At 41.5% G+C, this 15,719-nt stretch overlaps 1 protein-coding gene across 2 annotated transcripts in view; it reads left to right on the top strand.

Annotated features, from left to right (window-relative positions):
- Window positions 1-15,719, top strand: part of LOC135512736 (protein strawberry notch homolog 2-like) — a 116,953-nt gene that overhangs the window by 33,677 nt on the left and 67,557 nt on the right. For both annotated transcript variants that reach the window (XM_064935061.1, XM_064935062.1), the window contains 2 exons: window positions 2,917-3,121; window positions 5,576-5,664. In XM_064935061.1, coding sequence (XP_064791133.1) covers window positions 3,011-3,121; window positions 5,576-5,664 — 200 coding nt within the window. In that variant the 5' untranslated portion in view covers window positions 2,917-3,010. The remainder of the gene's footprint in view (window positions 1-2,916; window positions 3,122-5,575; window positions 5,665-15,719) is intronic.

The raw sequence follows: 15,719 nt of genomic DNA, 5'->3' as shown, positions 1-15,719 counted from the left end.
AATGCGGGAGGAGCGAAAAGGGCCCAGGGATGTTGGGATTGGTTCCCAGTGCTTCAGAGATGGGGAGTGTGAGAATAAGGGAGGGAGCTGAAGAGAGTGATTGGCTGAGGTTGAATAATTAAGTACTTTTTGTTGTTTCTCACACTGATGAAATTAGCGCCTGCCTGTGTTTTGGGCTAATTTTCATTCTCCTTCACACCACTCTCATACTAACACATGCATGTTCCTCTTAGGTTTGTTTGACTATACACCTACACCAAATATGATTTCCAAAGGGTTTTGATTGGAAATAAGACGGTGAGTAGGCCTCGCAATCACTGGGCATTCCAGGTTGCCTATTACAGCGCTGCATCACTTACACAGAACCCAAACCGGCTGCGGTCGTGCTCCATCGTGCAGAAATGTATTTTGTCCCCCTACACCAAACGCGATACGCAGGTTAAAATATCAAAACAAACTGAACCAATGACATTAATTTGGGGACAGGTCAAAAAGCATTAAACAAGTATGGCAATTTCGCTAGTTAGTGTGCACTTGCTGGCAAATTTGTCCTATTTAGCTAGTTTGCTGTTGCTAGCTAATTTGTCCTGGGATATACTTTCATAGTATTACCACGACAACCGGCAAAACAGTTCGTCTTTCAATCACCCACGTGGGTATAACCAATGAGGAGATGGCACGTGGGTACCTGCTTCTATAAACCAATGAGATGGGAGAGGCAGGACTTGCAGCGCGATCTGCGTCAGAAATAGGAATGACTTCTCTTTTAGCCCGTGGCAACGCAGACGCCCGCGAGCAGTGTGGGTGCAATAATTGAATAACATGGATTTCTACATTTATTTTTGCAACGCTCGCACACTGTGTGAACGAACATTCCAAAACATAAATATTATGAAGGCTACAACCCTCTGTCTGTTGTATCGGATATTGCAGTTGCACAAGCTGGACGCAGTCCCTACACAAGACAATCAGTATTTTGTGTGGTGATGTAGGCTAATTCATAGTTTCTGCCATATTGTAGTTGCTGAAAAATGAACACTACTTGACTGCCTGTCTGCCTACAGGGCAGCTAAGCCAATGTTTGCAATGATGAAAAAAAAACAAACATTCAATGTCTAATTAGACTGCATGTTTGTCTTGCTGTGTTCCACCCCTGGGCAGCTGAAAGCTATAGGCAACCATGTGTGTATCTGGACCGATTAAAAAGTCTGACAATGGGAGGGTTCATCCACACTTCTCTGCCAATAACATGAAATTGTGCTTATGCTTACAGAGGCATGGAATGCAATAGTTCCAACCGTTGTGTACAACATAAAATTTGTAGGCTACACCAGTGACCAGACAAAGGCAATCAAGTAGGGGGGAGTGGCAGCGGAACTCTCAGCACAGCAGCAATGTAGGCACTCGGCTACATAAAACAAAATCCTGCATATGTGCAGAACTAGCTGTATTGTTAGCCTGGGCAAATTGGGATACAGAAATTCCCAATCCAAAGCCAGTCTGTAAATATTAATATCTTCAGTTTTTCCAACTGAGCCAATATCACAAAGCAATGACAATCACTTATTTGCAAGTTAAAGAAAAACAAATGTATTTCTATACCTTCCAAAACATTCTGAAAGGTTTGTCCTCGGGGTTTCGCCTGCTAAATTGAAGACTGAATGATCTGTGTTCAATCCAGGAGTAAAACAAACTGTAGCATGCTTTCTGGTCATGCGCCTCTATCTAACAGTACACTTCAATTGACCCTCGTTCAAGATGGCCGTACTTCATTACACAAAGTAAAAACCTCAATCAATTTCTAAAGACTGTTGACATCCAGTGGAAGCGATAGGAACTACAAGAAGGTCCTTTAGAAATCTGGATTCCCAATGAAAAACCATTGAAAAGAGTAACCACAAAACAAAAATCTGAAAGGTTTGTCCTCGGGGTTTTGCCTGCTAAATAAGTTATTTTATACTCACAGGCATGATTCAAACAGTTTTAAAACTTCAGTGTTTTCTACTAATAATATGCATATCTTATCTTCTGGGAATGAGTAGCAGGCAGTTGATTTTGGGCATGCATTTCATCCAGACGTGAAAATACTGCCCCCTGTCACCAAGAAGTTAAATAGAGCCATGGCTACATAGAATACTCTGCCACCCCAGGTAACTCAAGCCAACAATAAAAACAGATTAAAATAAAATAACACTATGGCACAACTGGGACTGTGAAGAGGCAGCCATTATTTATATATATTTTTGTATTGTAATTTGCGCTGTATTGTGCTATGTAAGCGGGCCATTCACCCGCCTTAGAACGGCTCATATTGCAGGAGCCATTACCTATTTCTGAAGCGTGAGGCAGGATATTATATGAAGTGTTATTTATTTTATTTGTTTTGTTACCAGTTTAGACCCCAGGAGGAGTAGTCACTGCCTTGGCAACAGCTAATTGGGCATCCCAATAAAATACTAAATAATACTATCTGAATTTGTCATAATCATCGTCGAATTACCGACCGGTGGGTCCCCATGGATTTTGGTAGTCTGTCAGATATCGTATTAAAAACTACAAACATTTCTCTCCGTCCCATTCCAAATGTGTGGTATTGCAGGAAAATACAAACTAGAGCTTGGAATTTTACTTAGTGCCACCAAGGCTAGAGCCAGTCTCTTACTGCATGTGTGGGCGTGGATGTGGGTACGCAGACCCTCGAGCCACTGTGACACCTGTGATGAGTTCAGATCTTTTGTGGTCTCCACCCTTTCAAAGTTGCAAAAACCTGGTGTATGCTGTTGATTCAAAACTGCAATAGAGGTTTTAGGCAATTATACAGTTTCTGACCACACTACTGTGAGACATGCTTCTGTGTAAAAACTGCCATTAGAATATGAATAATTTGACTTGAACCCCATGTCTCGCTCTCTCCAGGTGATGGAATGTGCTGGGCATTAGTAGGAGCGCTGTAGGACACAGCCAGCATACGTAAGTGAAGGTCAGGGGTCATGTGTCAGCCTGCAGCCTGATGCCCACACTCCCGTCACCCTCACTGGCCATGGACGGGGAGAACTACCTGCACCCAGAGGGGCCGCAGCTGGACAGCAGCATGTTCGAAGTGGCCTCTTCCAATATGGAGGTACGTCGTATACACACACACACACACTCACACACAACACGTATACACATCCACCTATTTGGTAATCTCAAAAGTTCCAGGAAAATGTGGCAACATAATATGCTAATAATAAATGGCTGCACAGTGTGCCAATATTATTCCAGCAAATGTGGCTCCATAATATAGGCTTAATATACAATATCAGAGGGCTTAATATACAATGCATTCAGAAAGTATTCAGACCTCACCCCTTTTTCCACATTTTGTTATGTTACAGCTTTATTCTAAAATTGATTAAAATAAAATAAAAACACACAATACCCCATGATGACAAAGTGAAAACAGATTTTCTGAATTTTTTTCCAATTTATATTAAAGAAACAAACACATTTACATACGTATTCAGACCCTTTGCTATGAGACTCGGAATTGAGCTCAGGTGCATCCTTTTTCCATTGATCATCCGTGAGGTTTTTACAACTTGATTGGAGTCCACCTGTGGTAAATTCAATTGATTGGATATGATTTGGAAAGGCACACATCTGTCTATAAAAGGTCACACAGTTGTCAGAGCAAAAACCAAGCCATGGAATTGTCTGTAGAGCTCCGAGACAAGGCTGTGTCGAGTCACCGATCTGGGGAATGGTACAAAATTAATTCTGCAGCATTGAAGGTCCCCAAGACCACAGTGGCCTCCATCATTCTTAAATTGAAGTTTAGAACCACCAAGACTTCTCCTAGAGCTGGCCAAACTGAGCAATCGGGTGAGAAGTTCTTTGGTCAGTGAGGTGACCAAGAACCCGATGGTCACTCTGACAGCTCCAGAGTTCCTCTGTGGAAATGGGACAACCTTCCAGAAGGACAACCATCTGTGCAGCACTCCACCAATCAGGCCTTTTATGGTAGAGTGCCCAGAGGGTAGCCACTTTTCAGTAAAAGGCACATGACAGCCTGCTTGGAGTTTGCCAAAAGACACCTGAACAAGATTCTCTTGTCTGATGAAACCAAGATTGAACTATTTGGCCTGAATGCCAAGCGTCATGTCTGGAGGAAACCTGTTACCATCCCTACAGTGAAGTATGGTGGTGGCAGCATCATGCTGTGGGGATGTTTTTCAGCGGCAGGGACTGGGAGACTAGTCAGGATCGAGGGGAAAGATGAAGTAAAGATGGAGTAAAGTACAGAGATCCTTGGTGAAAACCTGCTCAGGACCTCAGACTGGGGCAAAGATTCACCTTCCAACAGGACAACGACCCTAAGCACATAGCCAGGAAAATGCAGGAGTGACTTCGGGACAAGTCTCAATGTCCTTGAGTGGCCCAGCCAGAGCCTGGACGTTCTAAAAACCTGTTTTTGCTTTGTATGTGTGTAGGTTTAATCAATTTCAGAATAAGGCTGAAATGTAACAAAATGTGGAAATAGTCTAATGGTCTGAATACTTTCAAAATGCACTGTAAATACTATGCACGTCAGTCTCTCTTGGCTACGAGTTGGAGAGACTTGACTGCATCACTTATTTTTTACAAGTAACATTAATGTGTTAAATTCCAAATTGTTTGCATAGTCAACTTACACACAGCTCTGACACACACCATACTTGCCACCAGGGGATTTTTCACAGTCCCCAAATCCAGAACAAATTCAAGAAAGGGTACAGTATTATATAGAGACGTTTTTACGTGGAACTCCCATCTGATATTGCTCAAATGAACAAAAGCCTGGTTTCGAGAAACCGATAAAGCAGCACCTCACAACGCTCCTCCCCTATTTGGCCTAAATATTGATATGTAGGTTATTTGTGCCGTTTTTACAATTATGTTCCGTGCTTTTCTTGTCAATTAATGTATTATGTAATGTTTCATGTTTTGTGGGGACCCCAGGACGAGTAGCTGCAGCTTTCGCAACAGCTAATGGGGATACTAACAAAATACAAAATATTGTCATGGTGGTTTAGGACACGTTAACATAACCAGAACCTGGAACACAAGAAATGGCTGTCATGTGTTAGACCGTTTGCCATTTTGGTTGGTACAGTGACGTCTTTGTAGTGACGTCTTTGTGGTTATCTCGACTGATGCAGGGCCTGATACAGGTTCAGGTATTAACTAGTGCAAGGCATCATCTGTCTCTCTTCAGGAGATGCTGGCATGGTCTATTTTCTCAGACCCAGAGGAACAAAGACATGGTAAATGGTTTGCCCAATAGCACTCTGGTTGTTTTCCCGATGGCACTCTGTGAAATGCACTGGTGAAAATAAAAGTGCTATATTCAGTAATGTAATTTGTGGGAAAATGGTACACTGTGTCACAGAGGTTTAAACTTAATGAATGCAGAGAACTTCCATATGATTCCTGACAAAGTAATTTGACAATATATATGCAAAGCGTTTATGACCCTATGATATCTAGTCGCATATAGTGTTTGAGTCTTCTTAGGCATAGTTAACTAATGAACCTTTTATCTTCTCTGTTTCAGAGTTCTATGTATCCTTCTGCTTCCTGGGGATCATTCTCACAGCAGTCTGGAGGCTACAGCGCACACTGCCCTATGCAATCTGGAAACCAGTAAGTAACCAATCACCTCTCGTACCTTACCCTCCCCCTCTGCTGTTTTACATGTGATGTGTGTAACCCTTTCTGTCACACACTGACACATGTGAGATCACATGAGTGTCTCAATGCTTGTAATCTCTTAGCAAAGGTTAATAATACCTCTACTTGGCCATCACTGTGTCTGACGTAGAACTCCATATGTGCACTTTGGACTTATTAAACCCAAATTAACAAGGCAACTGTCAAATACATTATTCAAAAGTGCCCCGAACAATAAAGTCCCAGTCCAAGTACCAATGCGTATTGAGTGTAATATTTAGCAGCTTGTCCTGTTTTGCATTTGACTGTCTTAAAATCTGGGGGTGGCCTTTAGTTCCTTTTATTTAATCTCCTTAATTTCCTGTGGAGGGCTGGCTGGCGTCGCCCTCGCTGCGGAGGATGGAGGTTATCTCTACATCTGGCAGCGGGCCCTTCCCTGGCCTCACACTGCTACCTAACCCCCACCTCTCAGACAAGTACACACACGAGCACCTAACCCCAAACCTCCATTGTGCGCACACTGGCAATTGTGTCCCCTAAAAGGCCTTGGCTTGACCAGTTCTGTACACAGAGATGATTCCCCTGGTTAAACAGGGTAAGGTTAATGAGTTCAGTGCTTCTACAACATTTTCTCCATTCAGTTTGCCCCCATTGCACATGGCGAAGGGACTCCGTATGTAATCAATTGCTTTCACTCCTGCTTGCTCTTTGGGTGATTTTTCCTTGAAAGCATTCCACAAATGACGTTTGCAGTTTAGTCTGCATTCAGTTCACTGGTAGTGGTCTCAAGCTTCTTCATCTAATCTTTGCTGCATTTTGCACCACAGGTTCTTTATTCAAGTAAGCTACTATAGGGCTGGGTGATATATTGAAATAATTGGATTAATTAGAATGCATGTTTTAGAGCAAAATTCCACATGCCTCTATCTCGTCGACTTTGCTGCTTCTGTGCTGTTTTCACCTTCCCAATCGTATACTAAGCCACTGCCACTCACAACAAAGATGAAAGATCACTTCTTCCTCTGACAACAAGCAGTTTCAACTCGTTATTTGAATTTGAGGTTTGGTCCAACAGAACGGTCATATGGACACAAACACATTGAGACATTATTTCTCAGATAATAATCACTGTGCTGCCATATTTATAGACCTGTTTTAAGCAATTGAATGTATAATTTAAGCCAAGTGTAGCTGCTGAAACGGTGCTATGTTAAGGTCTACAATCAGACTGGTACAAATTAAGAATATTATTTGAAGTAAAATATATTATTAGCAGAGAGTTTGCCAGTGATTCTAACATTTTTGCAAGGCAAGATAGTTCAGAAATTGGGTGCTAATTAACTAAGTCAGAAGGATTTCCACATTTGTGAAAGGTGAGGACATGCGCCACCTTCCAGATCTTAGGATAGCACCAGAAGCAATTGTTTAATAAAGCATGTGGATCAAAGGTTCTACAATGATGCGGGTTGAAAGCTGCAGTAGAAAGGGATCAAGCAAATCGGCTCCTGTTGTTTTACAAGGCAATTAATACCTAATTTGTTCAAATTAAGAAAAGAATAAGTGAGTGCCTGGTGTCTCTGCTATCTGTTTAGAGGTGAATCAAGAACTCTAGTGGAACTTTATGTATTTTCAGAAATCATTGTCTGTTAAGGAACCAGAGGCTGTCAAACCTGCTGGGGCAGTGAAGTGGCTGCGTTTTTTTTCTTCTTCTAAAGAATTTACCATTTTCTGAAATTTGTCTGGATAGCTACCACTCTCAGATACACAATTCAAGAATTATTTAGACTTTGCTTTTCTATCCAGGGTAAGACATATTTCTTAAATATCTGAAGGACTGCCAGTCAGAGGTAGAATCAGTTCATCTAGCCTTAGCCCAAACTAAGTTTCCTTCACGAAATCGTTCAGACGATTCATATGTGAACCATGGGTTAGATCTGTCCTTAAGCCTTAATATCTTTATTATATGGGGCATTCTTATCTGCAACAGTGTGAAACACAGAGGTAAAATATTTAAAGGCCTGATCTGAATCATCGTTAGAAAGGTTGCTCATTGAAAGTTCTAAAATGTATCATAGTAATAATGCGTGGACACAATTTAGGTAGCTTAGTATCTCTAATATAGGCAATGAGATAATGGTCACTGAGCTCGTTAGCAAAGATTCCATATGCTTTATACTTATGAGGGGCATTTGTCAGGATATCCAAAAGAGTAGGTTTTTAATGGTGTTTTAACTTGGGGTGGGTTGGTTGAGTTTAAATTTGGATCAGACAAATATATTTGTACTATCTGATACTGGCATCAACCAATCCAAGTTAAGATCACCCAATATTAATAATTCAGATTTTGCATATTTAGACAGCAAGTCAGACAATTTGTTTAGAGCAATTGGGAGGGCTGAGGGACGGTGATAAACTCCCACTAATGTCAATTGTGCATTGGGGACAGAGGTGGTAATACACACCGCAACATTCAAGTTGTTCTTTATGAATATGGCAACACCCCCACCTTTGTCAGACATATAAACATGATATCCATTCAGAGACACATCAGTCTAGCACATTTAACCAAGTCTCAGTAATTATCTAAATGTCCATGTTAGTTTGAGAAGCCTGAATTACAGTAAGATTTTTTGAAAATTGATCTAACTTCTGACATTTACATTAAGTCCAAGGTCCCAGCTGCGGGATTTCAGATCAGAGGGAGTCTCGAACACAAACGTGCTATGATCAGTACGTAAGCCTCTATATGAAATAGCTGTGGGGTTTGTTTGAAATGGTATACATACAAAATTGCTTAGAACTGTGCCATTTGGTCTATGTCTCGAAGGAGGATGTTCATTAGTACAAGACTCAATGAGGGTTACCTGTTTTGGGGCAAGGACTGATATCCCATCACTTTTTTAACTACCTTTTCAATGTTAGCACTCAGTTTTAGCTACCAGCTGAAGGCGGGCTAGATGAGTGGACATGAGTAAAGGGACTGTTGTCGCCCTGTTGTTTAATGTTGGATATCACTTGCCTGGCATCGGGGTCTCTAGGACCAGAGCGGATTCCTGGGTGTGGACAGTCAACTTCTAGCGGTGCAAAGTTGTTTGCCAGGCAGAGTGGATCCTCCAAGGCAGGAATGGACTGCCCGGTTGCAGCACCTTTGGGCCCTTTCACCTAACCACCTCTGCCCAGTCTCTAGTTGAACAAGCCACCTGCTTCAAGAAGTGAGGGAGAGCGACATCGCACAACTCTCCACCACCCTGGGCGAGATATGTTCAGCTTCTAAATATCTTTAGCCTGGGCTTTAGCTACATTGATGAACTCATTGAGGCTCTGCTTCAGCTCAACGGCGAACGTCCTGCAGCCGCCCGATATCTTAAATCAGCCAGCCAGACCAAAGGCACTTTTTACGGACATTTTTACAGACATTTACAGACACACTGTTCTGACTTCTACTCTGTCCCTCTGGTTAGTGAACATTTCAGTGGTAGCATTGGACAGTCAATGGTTGCTGTTGATATCCATTGGATAGCCGACGGTTGGCATATTGCCAAAAACAAAGCAGGCTAGCCACAGCTAGCAGCACTAGCTTAACGTTTAAAAAGTCCAGTAAGGCGCGGTGTTTTGTGAAGAGCTAAAAAAGGCTAAAAAAAGCATACAAAAAGATGAGTGCATCAGTCGGAACCTGTACAGGCCATCGGTCAATACACTCAAATAAAATGTATAATAGAATAGCTCACATGAGTTTAACTACTCGCTCCACTATTCACTCCAAACACAATTTGCTATACATCATCCCAGATTGCTCTGTGGCCAAGATGTGGATGGGGGCGTGCTCAGCCCAGTTTCCTGTAGTCCACGATCAGATCCTTTGTCTTGCTGACGTTGAGGGAGAGGTGGTTGTCCGGGCACCTCACTGCCAGATCACTGACCTTCTCCCTATAGGCTCTCATCATCGTCAGCTACCAGGACCACCACCGTCACAGTTGTGGATGAACCGGGAGTACAGGAGTGGACTAAGCAAGTCCAGGATCGTTCAGTGCCAGGGTCCTGAACTTAGTACCATCCAAGCTCATCACTATGGTGTTGAAAGCTGAGCTGTAGTCGATGAATAGCATTCTCACATAGGTGTTCCTCTTGCCCAGGTGGGAGAGTACAGCGTGGAGTGCAATAGAGATTGCGTCATCTATGAAATAAAATGTATTTATGAAGCCCTTTTTACATCAGCAGATGTCACAAAGTGGTTATACACAGCCTAAACGCTCAAACAGCAAGCAATGCAGATGTCGAAGGACGGTGACTAGGAAAAACTCCTAGGAAGAAACCTAGAAAGGAACCTGGCTCTGAGGGGTGGCCAGTCCTCTTCTGGCTATGCCAGGTGGAGATTATGAGTACATGGCCTTAATGGCCAGATTGTGGATCTGTTGGGGCAGTATGTGACTTGGAGTGTGCCTGGGATGATGGTGTTTATGTGGGCCATGGCCAGCCTTTTGCTATGGGGCGATAGTCATTTAGACAGGTTACCTTTGCGTTCCTGTGCACAGGTATTATGGTGGTCTGCTTGAAACATGTAGGCTTTACAGACTGTGTCATGGAAAGTTTTAAAATGTCAGTAACGTTTTAGAATGATCAGAGACAGGAAACTATAATTTTCCTAAACTGAAAACACATTTGTGCGACACGTTCGGCAGAAAATGGCTTCATTTTCATCCGATGACAACAGAAGTGCAACACTGGCTGGCAGCCACACATGAAAAACCAAGGTCTTTTTTTGCAAAAACTATGCATGGCCATCATATTTATGTTTAATATAGAATGTAGCCAGCTACATTTCCTAATGTTTTTCTTAAAGTTAATCTGCCATTTTATTGGAGAAAAGTAGGCTGGCTACACCAAGTAAAGTACAGAAGAAAAGTAGCAACCCATCAGTTGTCCAAACGCTTTCTGATAGAATGCCCACCTGTGAATTCTCATCTGAGTGAAGTGCAACTGAAGCACAAAATGAGTCTGATGTCGAGAAGAAAATACAGTAAGAAGCATTTTAGATCTACTTTTACGAAAAGCATCAAGATGTTTCTTATGCATTTTTCCTGTGTGAAAAATAAAGAATTATGCGTTAAAGGGTAGGGATAGGTGTCTCGTCAACGGGACAGTTGTAAATCATGCAGTACCTTGTGTAACGATCGCAGATTTTAGAGAAACAACAAATGTCGGTACATATAAGTGTCTTATATTGGCTGAAAGCTTAAATTCTTGTTAATGTAACTGCACTGTCCTATTTACAGTAGCTATTACTTCGAAAAAATGCCATGCTATTGTTTGAGGAGAGATAACAACAAAACACTTTTTTAAATTCACCTCTGAAGGGGAAATGTGTACTTAAATCAGAGCAAGATTTCAGAATGTATCATCCAAAAGGGTTCCAGAGATAACATGAAGTGTCTTTTTGTTAGATAAAATCCTTTTTCATATCCTAAAAAAGGTCCATATAGCATGCACAATACATTTTTCGTTCAATTTGCAAAGAAAGGAATCTGTGAAAATCTTACCCGAAACGTTGTTTCAACCAGTCAAATCACATTTGTATTTAATCCTCAGAGATCCTAGAACGTAACCAAACTTCACTATATCATTAGGGGTGTAGTATATCCTATAGTACACCAAATGTGGTCAGAGCGACGCCATCATGGCACACCGATGACGTGGGCGGTCTTCACTTGATCGAACATAACTTTGTCAAATAAGCACCAATCGGGGTCAAACAAAGCTAGCGAGAAGGTCAATGAACTGGTCAATAAATCGGGGCTTTATGGGAAGCCCTGTATCTGTCGCAAAATGCACCTGCTAACATTGTGCGACAAGTATTTTTCTTTTGGACAAAAATTATACGAATATGGAGAGTTATGAAAACTGTTTTTTTTTTGTGCAAATGTTCAACTTAGAATATGGCTACGAATACTGGAAAAGCAAAATCAAAGTCCAAGTATACAGATTTGACGGTATTTTTGCAGAAAAATGTAATGTGAAACTCCTTCACGATTTTCCTAAATGTATTTTGGTGACTTCACACAATGCCATGAAGTTTGCTGAAACGTTGCACATACACTGCTGCCATCTTGTGGACACCATCGGAATTTCAACCAGAGTGATGTGGGACCTTTCTGTTGCATTTCAAAGATGGTGGTAGAAAAAAAGTATTTTTTTTTTCCTTTGTATTTTCTTCTACCAGATCTACTGTGTTATATTCTCCTACATTCAATTCACATTTCCTCATACTTCAGTGTTTCCTTTCAAGTGGTACCAATAATATGGATATCCTTGCTTCAGGGAGGTAGATTTGGGTATGTCATTTTAGGTGAAAATTGAAAAAAAAAAGGGGGCTATCCCTAAGAAATTTTAAAGGGAAAATTTTTTTTTTTATAGGAATCAATTGTTTGGTCACCACAAGGATAAAAAAAGGTGTGTATGTGGCGAGTTAACAGAATGCTAAGACCGACCCATTCACATACGTGAATTGCTCTGAACAGAAATGTGAGGGGGAGGCTGAGGCTAATTCAACCAAGACTCTCCCGCTGTCCCAAAGGACTCAAATCAACTGTGTGGAAGCAACTCCATGTTAGTTGCTGTGCAAAACCGATGACGTGTATACCTATATAACGTAGGTAGATGACACCATGAAAAATTAGTGCTACACGTGCAACACAGCATTCCTAACCTAGCCCACAATGTCTGCTGTGTGGTACTAGCAGTCAAGAAGTCGAGCAGTCATTTGAAAGAGTAAGACAATTTCAGCGAGACAACACAAAGGCGAAATCCATTAACACCAAGATAATGGAATTCATTGCCCTTGACAATCAACCGTGCTCTGTTGTGGATGATGTTGGCTTTCGCAGACTGGTCGAGCGCCGATACACACTACCAAGTAGGCGCTATTTTTCAGATGTTGCCCTTCAGAGTGACTCGGTATTGTTGAAATGGACATCCCTGAGCTACTTGCTATGGGCGTCACCGCTATTAGCTTCACGACTGACATTTGAACCAGTGATGTCAGCCCCATGAGCATTGAGTCTGACAGCACAATGGGTCATCGAGGATTTCATACTGAGGAAAGCTGTATTGCATGCTCAAGAATGTGCTGGTTCTCATAACGCTGCTGCCATTTCAATGGCATTTGAGAATACGTTTGAAAGAAACAGGAACACACCCCTAGCTCCATTCGAATAACTGACTCGAGAAATAATCTCATCAACTGTGTCTGCAGCAGACATGATACCCTCTGTGATGGTATTGAAATGCCTACTCAACAAAAATGCCAACAGACCTTCGGGTTAACTTGGAAAAGTACTCTACTATAGGCTGTGAACAAGCGATGCGGTGACATTCTCTCTGAGCCTATACTGTGTCACCACCATGCTCGATGCTAGGTACATGGACCGCTACTTCGATGCAGACAAGAAACAGGGTTTACACAACTGGACAAGAAGGAAACGGACACAGTGACCGTGTGCACCGAGGAAGAGGGGCCACGGACAGACAGAGCTGAAACTTCACTGTGTGACATGTATGATGAATTCCTGGTTGAGACTGAACAAATTAAACAGCACAGCAAGTAAGTGAAAGAAATATGTTTTGACTTAATGGTAATGGGGACAATCTTAAATGCCAATAAAGTACATTTTGGGTCAGTGTGTGTGCGCGTTTCAACTATTTAACTGCACTAGAATGCTTAAAAAGCTGCTAAAATCTTAAATATTGGTAACTATTTTTGGCAAGAAAAATATTGAATATTGGTCAAAAATGTCATATCGGTGCATCCCTAATAACTAGATCACCTGGCGCCATGCGTCACATTAGTGAGTGCCTCACAAGGTTCCGGTCTCTCGTCATTGTGTGGTTGTAAACAGACACCGTGACTGGGGACTGCCATAAGCTGCATAATAACGTGACAGGTGAAGAACGCAATGTTAAATTTCCTAACATATTGACTACAGGTATTTAAAAAGTAGCTACAAATACTAAATGTATTAGAAAAAACAGTGAAATACCATTCCGTGACTTTCTCCCAAAACCCCGGGATACGGTATACAGCCCAAACATAGTCAAAATCAAATCTTATTGGACGCATACACATATTTTGCAGTTGCAATTGCAGGTGCAAGCGAAATAGTAATGTTTCTAGCTCCAACAGCACAGTAACAATACAAAATAGGGTTGAGCAGTATCAATTTTCATACTGTCCTCTCATTCTGGGATTTACGGTATTACTGGCTAAGTGCACAAGTGGGTGCCAAAAAAACCCACAAAAAAGCCCATTGTGTCTTATTACCAGAGTGCTTACAAAATTATTACAAGTAATAGCGAATTTCCATGGAGGTCGCTAGCTAAATATACCAACTAGGGCAACGGGCCTGCCTGCTTTAACAATCCTAAATTTGACTCTTAAACCTAAGCCTAAAATAGTATTTCCTTGTGGTGACCAGTGAAATGTCCCCACTTGTCCTAATTTTCATTGTTTTGCTAGGGCTAATGGACTAATGGTTCCCACATGGGTTGTAGAACCAAAGACACACACTGACTCAGTAGTATTGAATGGAGGAAATTCTTTGTGAATATTTATGGACGTTATTGAGATTGTCACGGCCTGGTAATCTGACATGGCTATCTGGTAGTTTGGTGGTAAATGAAGGGCAGGTTTGTCTGGAAGTCTAAATGAAAGGTCCTGATGTAGCAATACACACACACACACACACACACACACGTGTTTTATAGTGCCTAGTGTTGCAAAGGGTCGGAAACCTTTTGCTGAATTTTGCTTAAAAAATTGAAAAAAGTTACCTTATAACAGTGAACCCTTTTTGTAGGATACACTAGGCGTTTTGGTTAAACTATCCCCAATGCAATGGAATTGCAACCCTCTGCATGCACAGTGCATTCTTCCATCACATGTACAACTGATTCTCAAGATCTTGCACACAAATGAGATTCTATTGAGCCCACTACTACACTGTCTGAGCCAAGGACTACATGCTTTCTGGTAAGTTTTGATTACAGTACTGGGTGGGGTGAATATATTTTGACATACATTATTTTTTTGTTAACTAGTAAATAGTAGCCTACAGCAAAGTGTTTAAATAATTTCTAACTTAACAATTTCTGCTAGTTGGTAGCAAAAACTGTGAGGTTTAGCTTGCTTGAGCTTGCTGAGTGTTGATTCACCTGTTTCCAGACCGGTTTCATTTTAAAACATGTATCTTACATAAGCAGTTAGATTAAACAACTCCTAACTATTTATCCGTACATGGAATCGTATTAGTTTTTTTTAATACTAATTTTAGTTTGAATCTTTACAGGAAAATGCCACTGGCACTATCTGATGTGTGGAGACATTTCACTGCAGCGACTGTAGAAGGAAAAGCGGTGTACCTTTGCAAATACTGTGCCAAATCATATGTGAAGAATGCAACAAAGATGCAGAATAATCTGGCCAAGTGCATAAAGTTTCCTTAGCGCCCACACGAAGCAACCTCTGTTAACCTCTTACACTTATGGTGGCGCTATTTCATTTTTGGAAGAAAAACGTTCCCGTTTTAAACAAGATATTTTGTCACAAAAAGATGCTCGACTATGTATATAATTGCTACTGTTCGAAAGAAAACACTCTGACGTGTCCAGAAAAACAAATATCTTCTCTGTGCGTGCCCTTTAACGTGAGCTTCAGGCAAAACCAAGATGACTTGGCATCCAGGAAATGACAAGGATTTTTGAGGCTCTGTCTTTCATGATCTCCTTATATGGCTGTGAACGCAAGAGGAATGAGTCTGCCCTTTCTGTCGTTTCCCCAAGGTGTCTGCAGCATTGTGACGTATTTGTAGGCAGATCGTTGGAAGATTGACCATAAGAGACCACATTTACCACGTGTCCGCCCGGTGTCCTGCGCCGAAATTGGTGCGCAAAAGTCACCTGCCAGTATTTTTCCATGGGGCACAGAGAGAAGCAAGCTTCCATGAACTGCATGTCAATGAAGAGATATGTGAAAAAAC

The sequence above is a fragment of the Oncorhynchus masou genome, chromosome 24, assembly GCF_036934945.1.
Source record: "Oncorhynchus masou masou isolate Uvic2021 chromosome 24, UVic_Omas_1.1, whole genome shotgun sequence".
In the NCBI taxonomy this organism is placed as follows: domain Eukaryota; kingdom Metazoa; phylum Chordata; class Actinopteri; order Salmoniformes; family Salmonidae; genus Oncorhynchus; species Oncorhynchus masou.
Note: the sequence above shows the minus strand (reverse complement) of the source record. Positions and strands in the feature narration are given on the sequence as shown.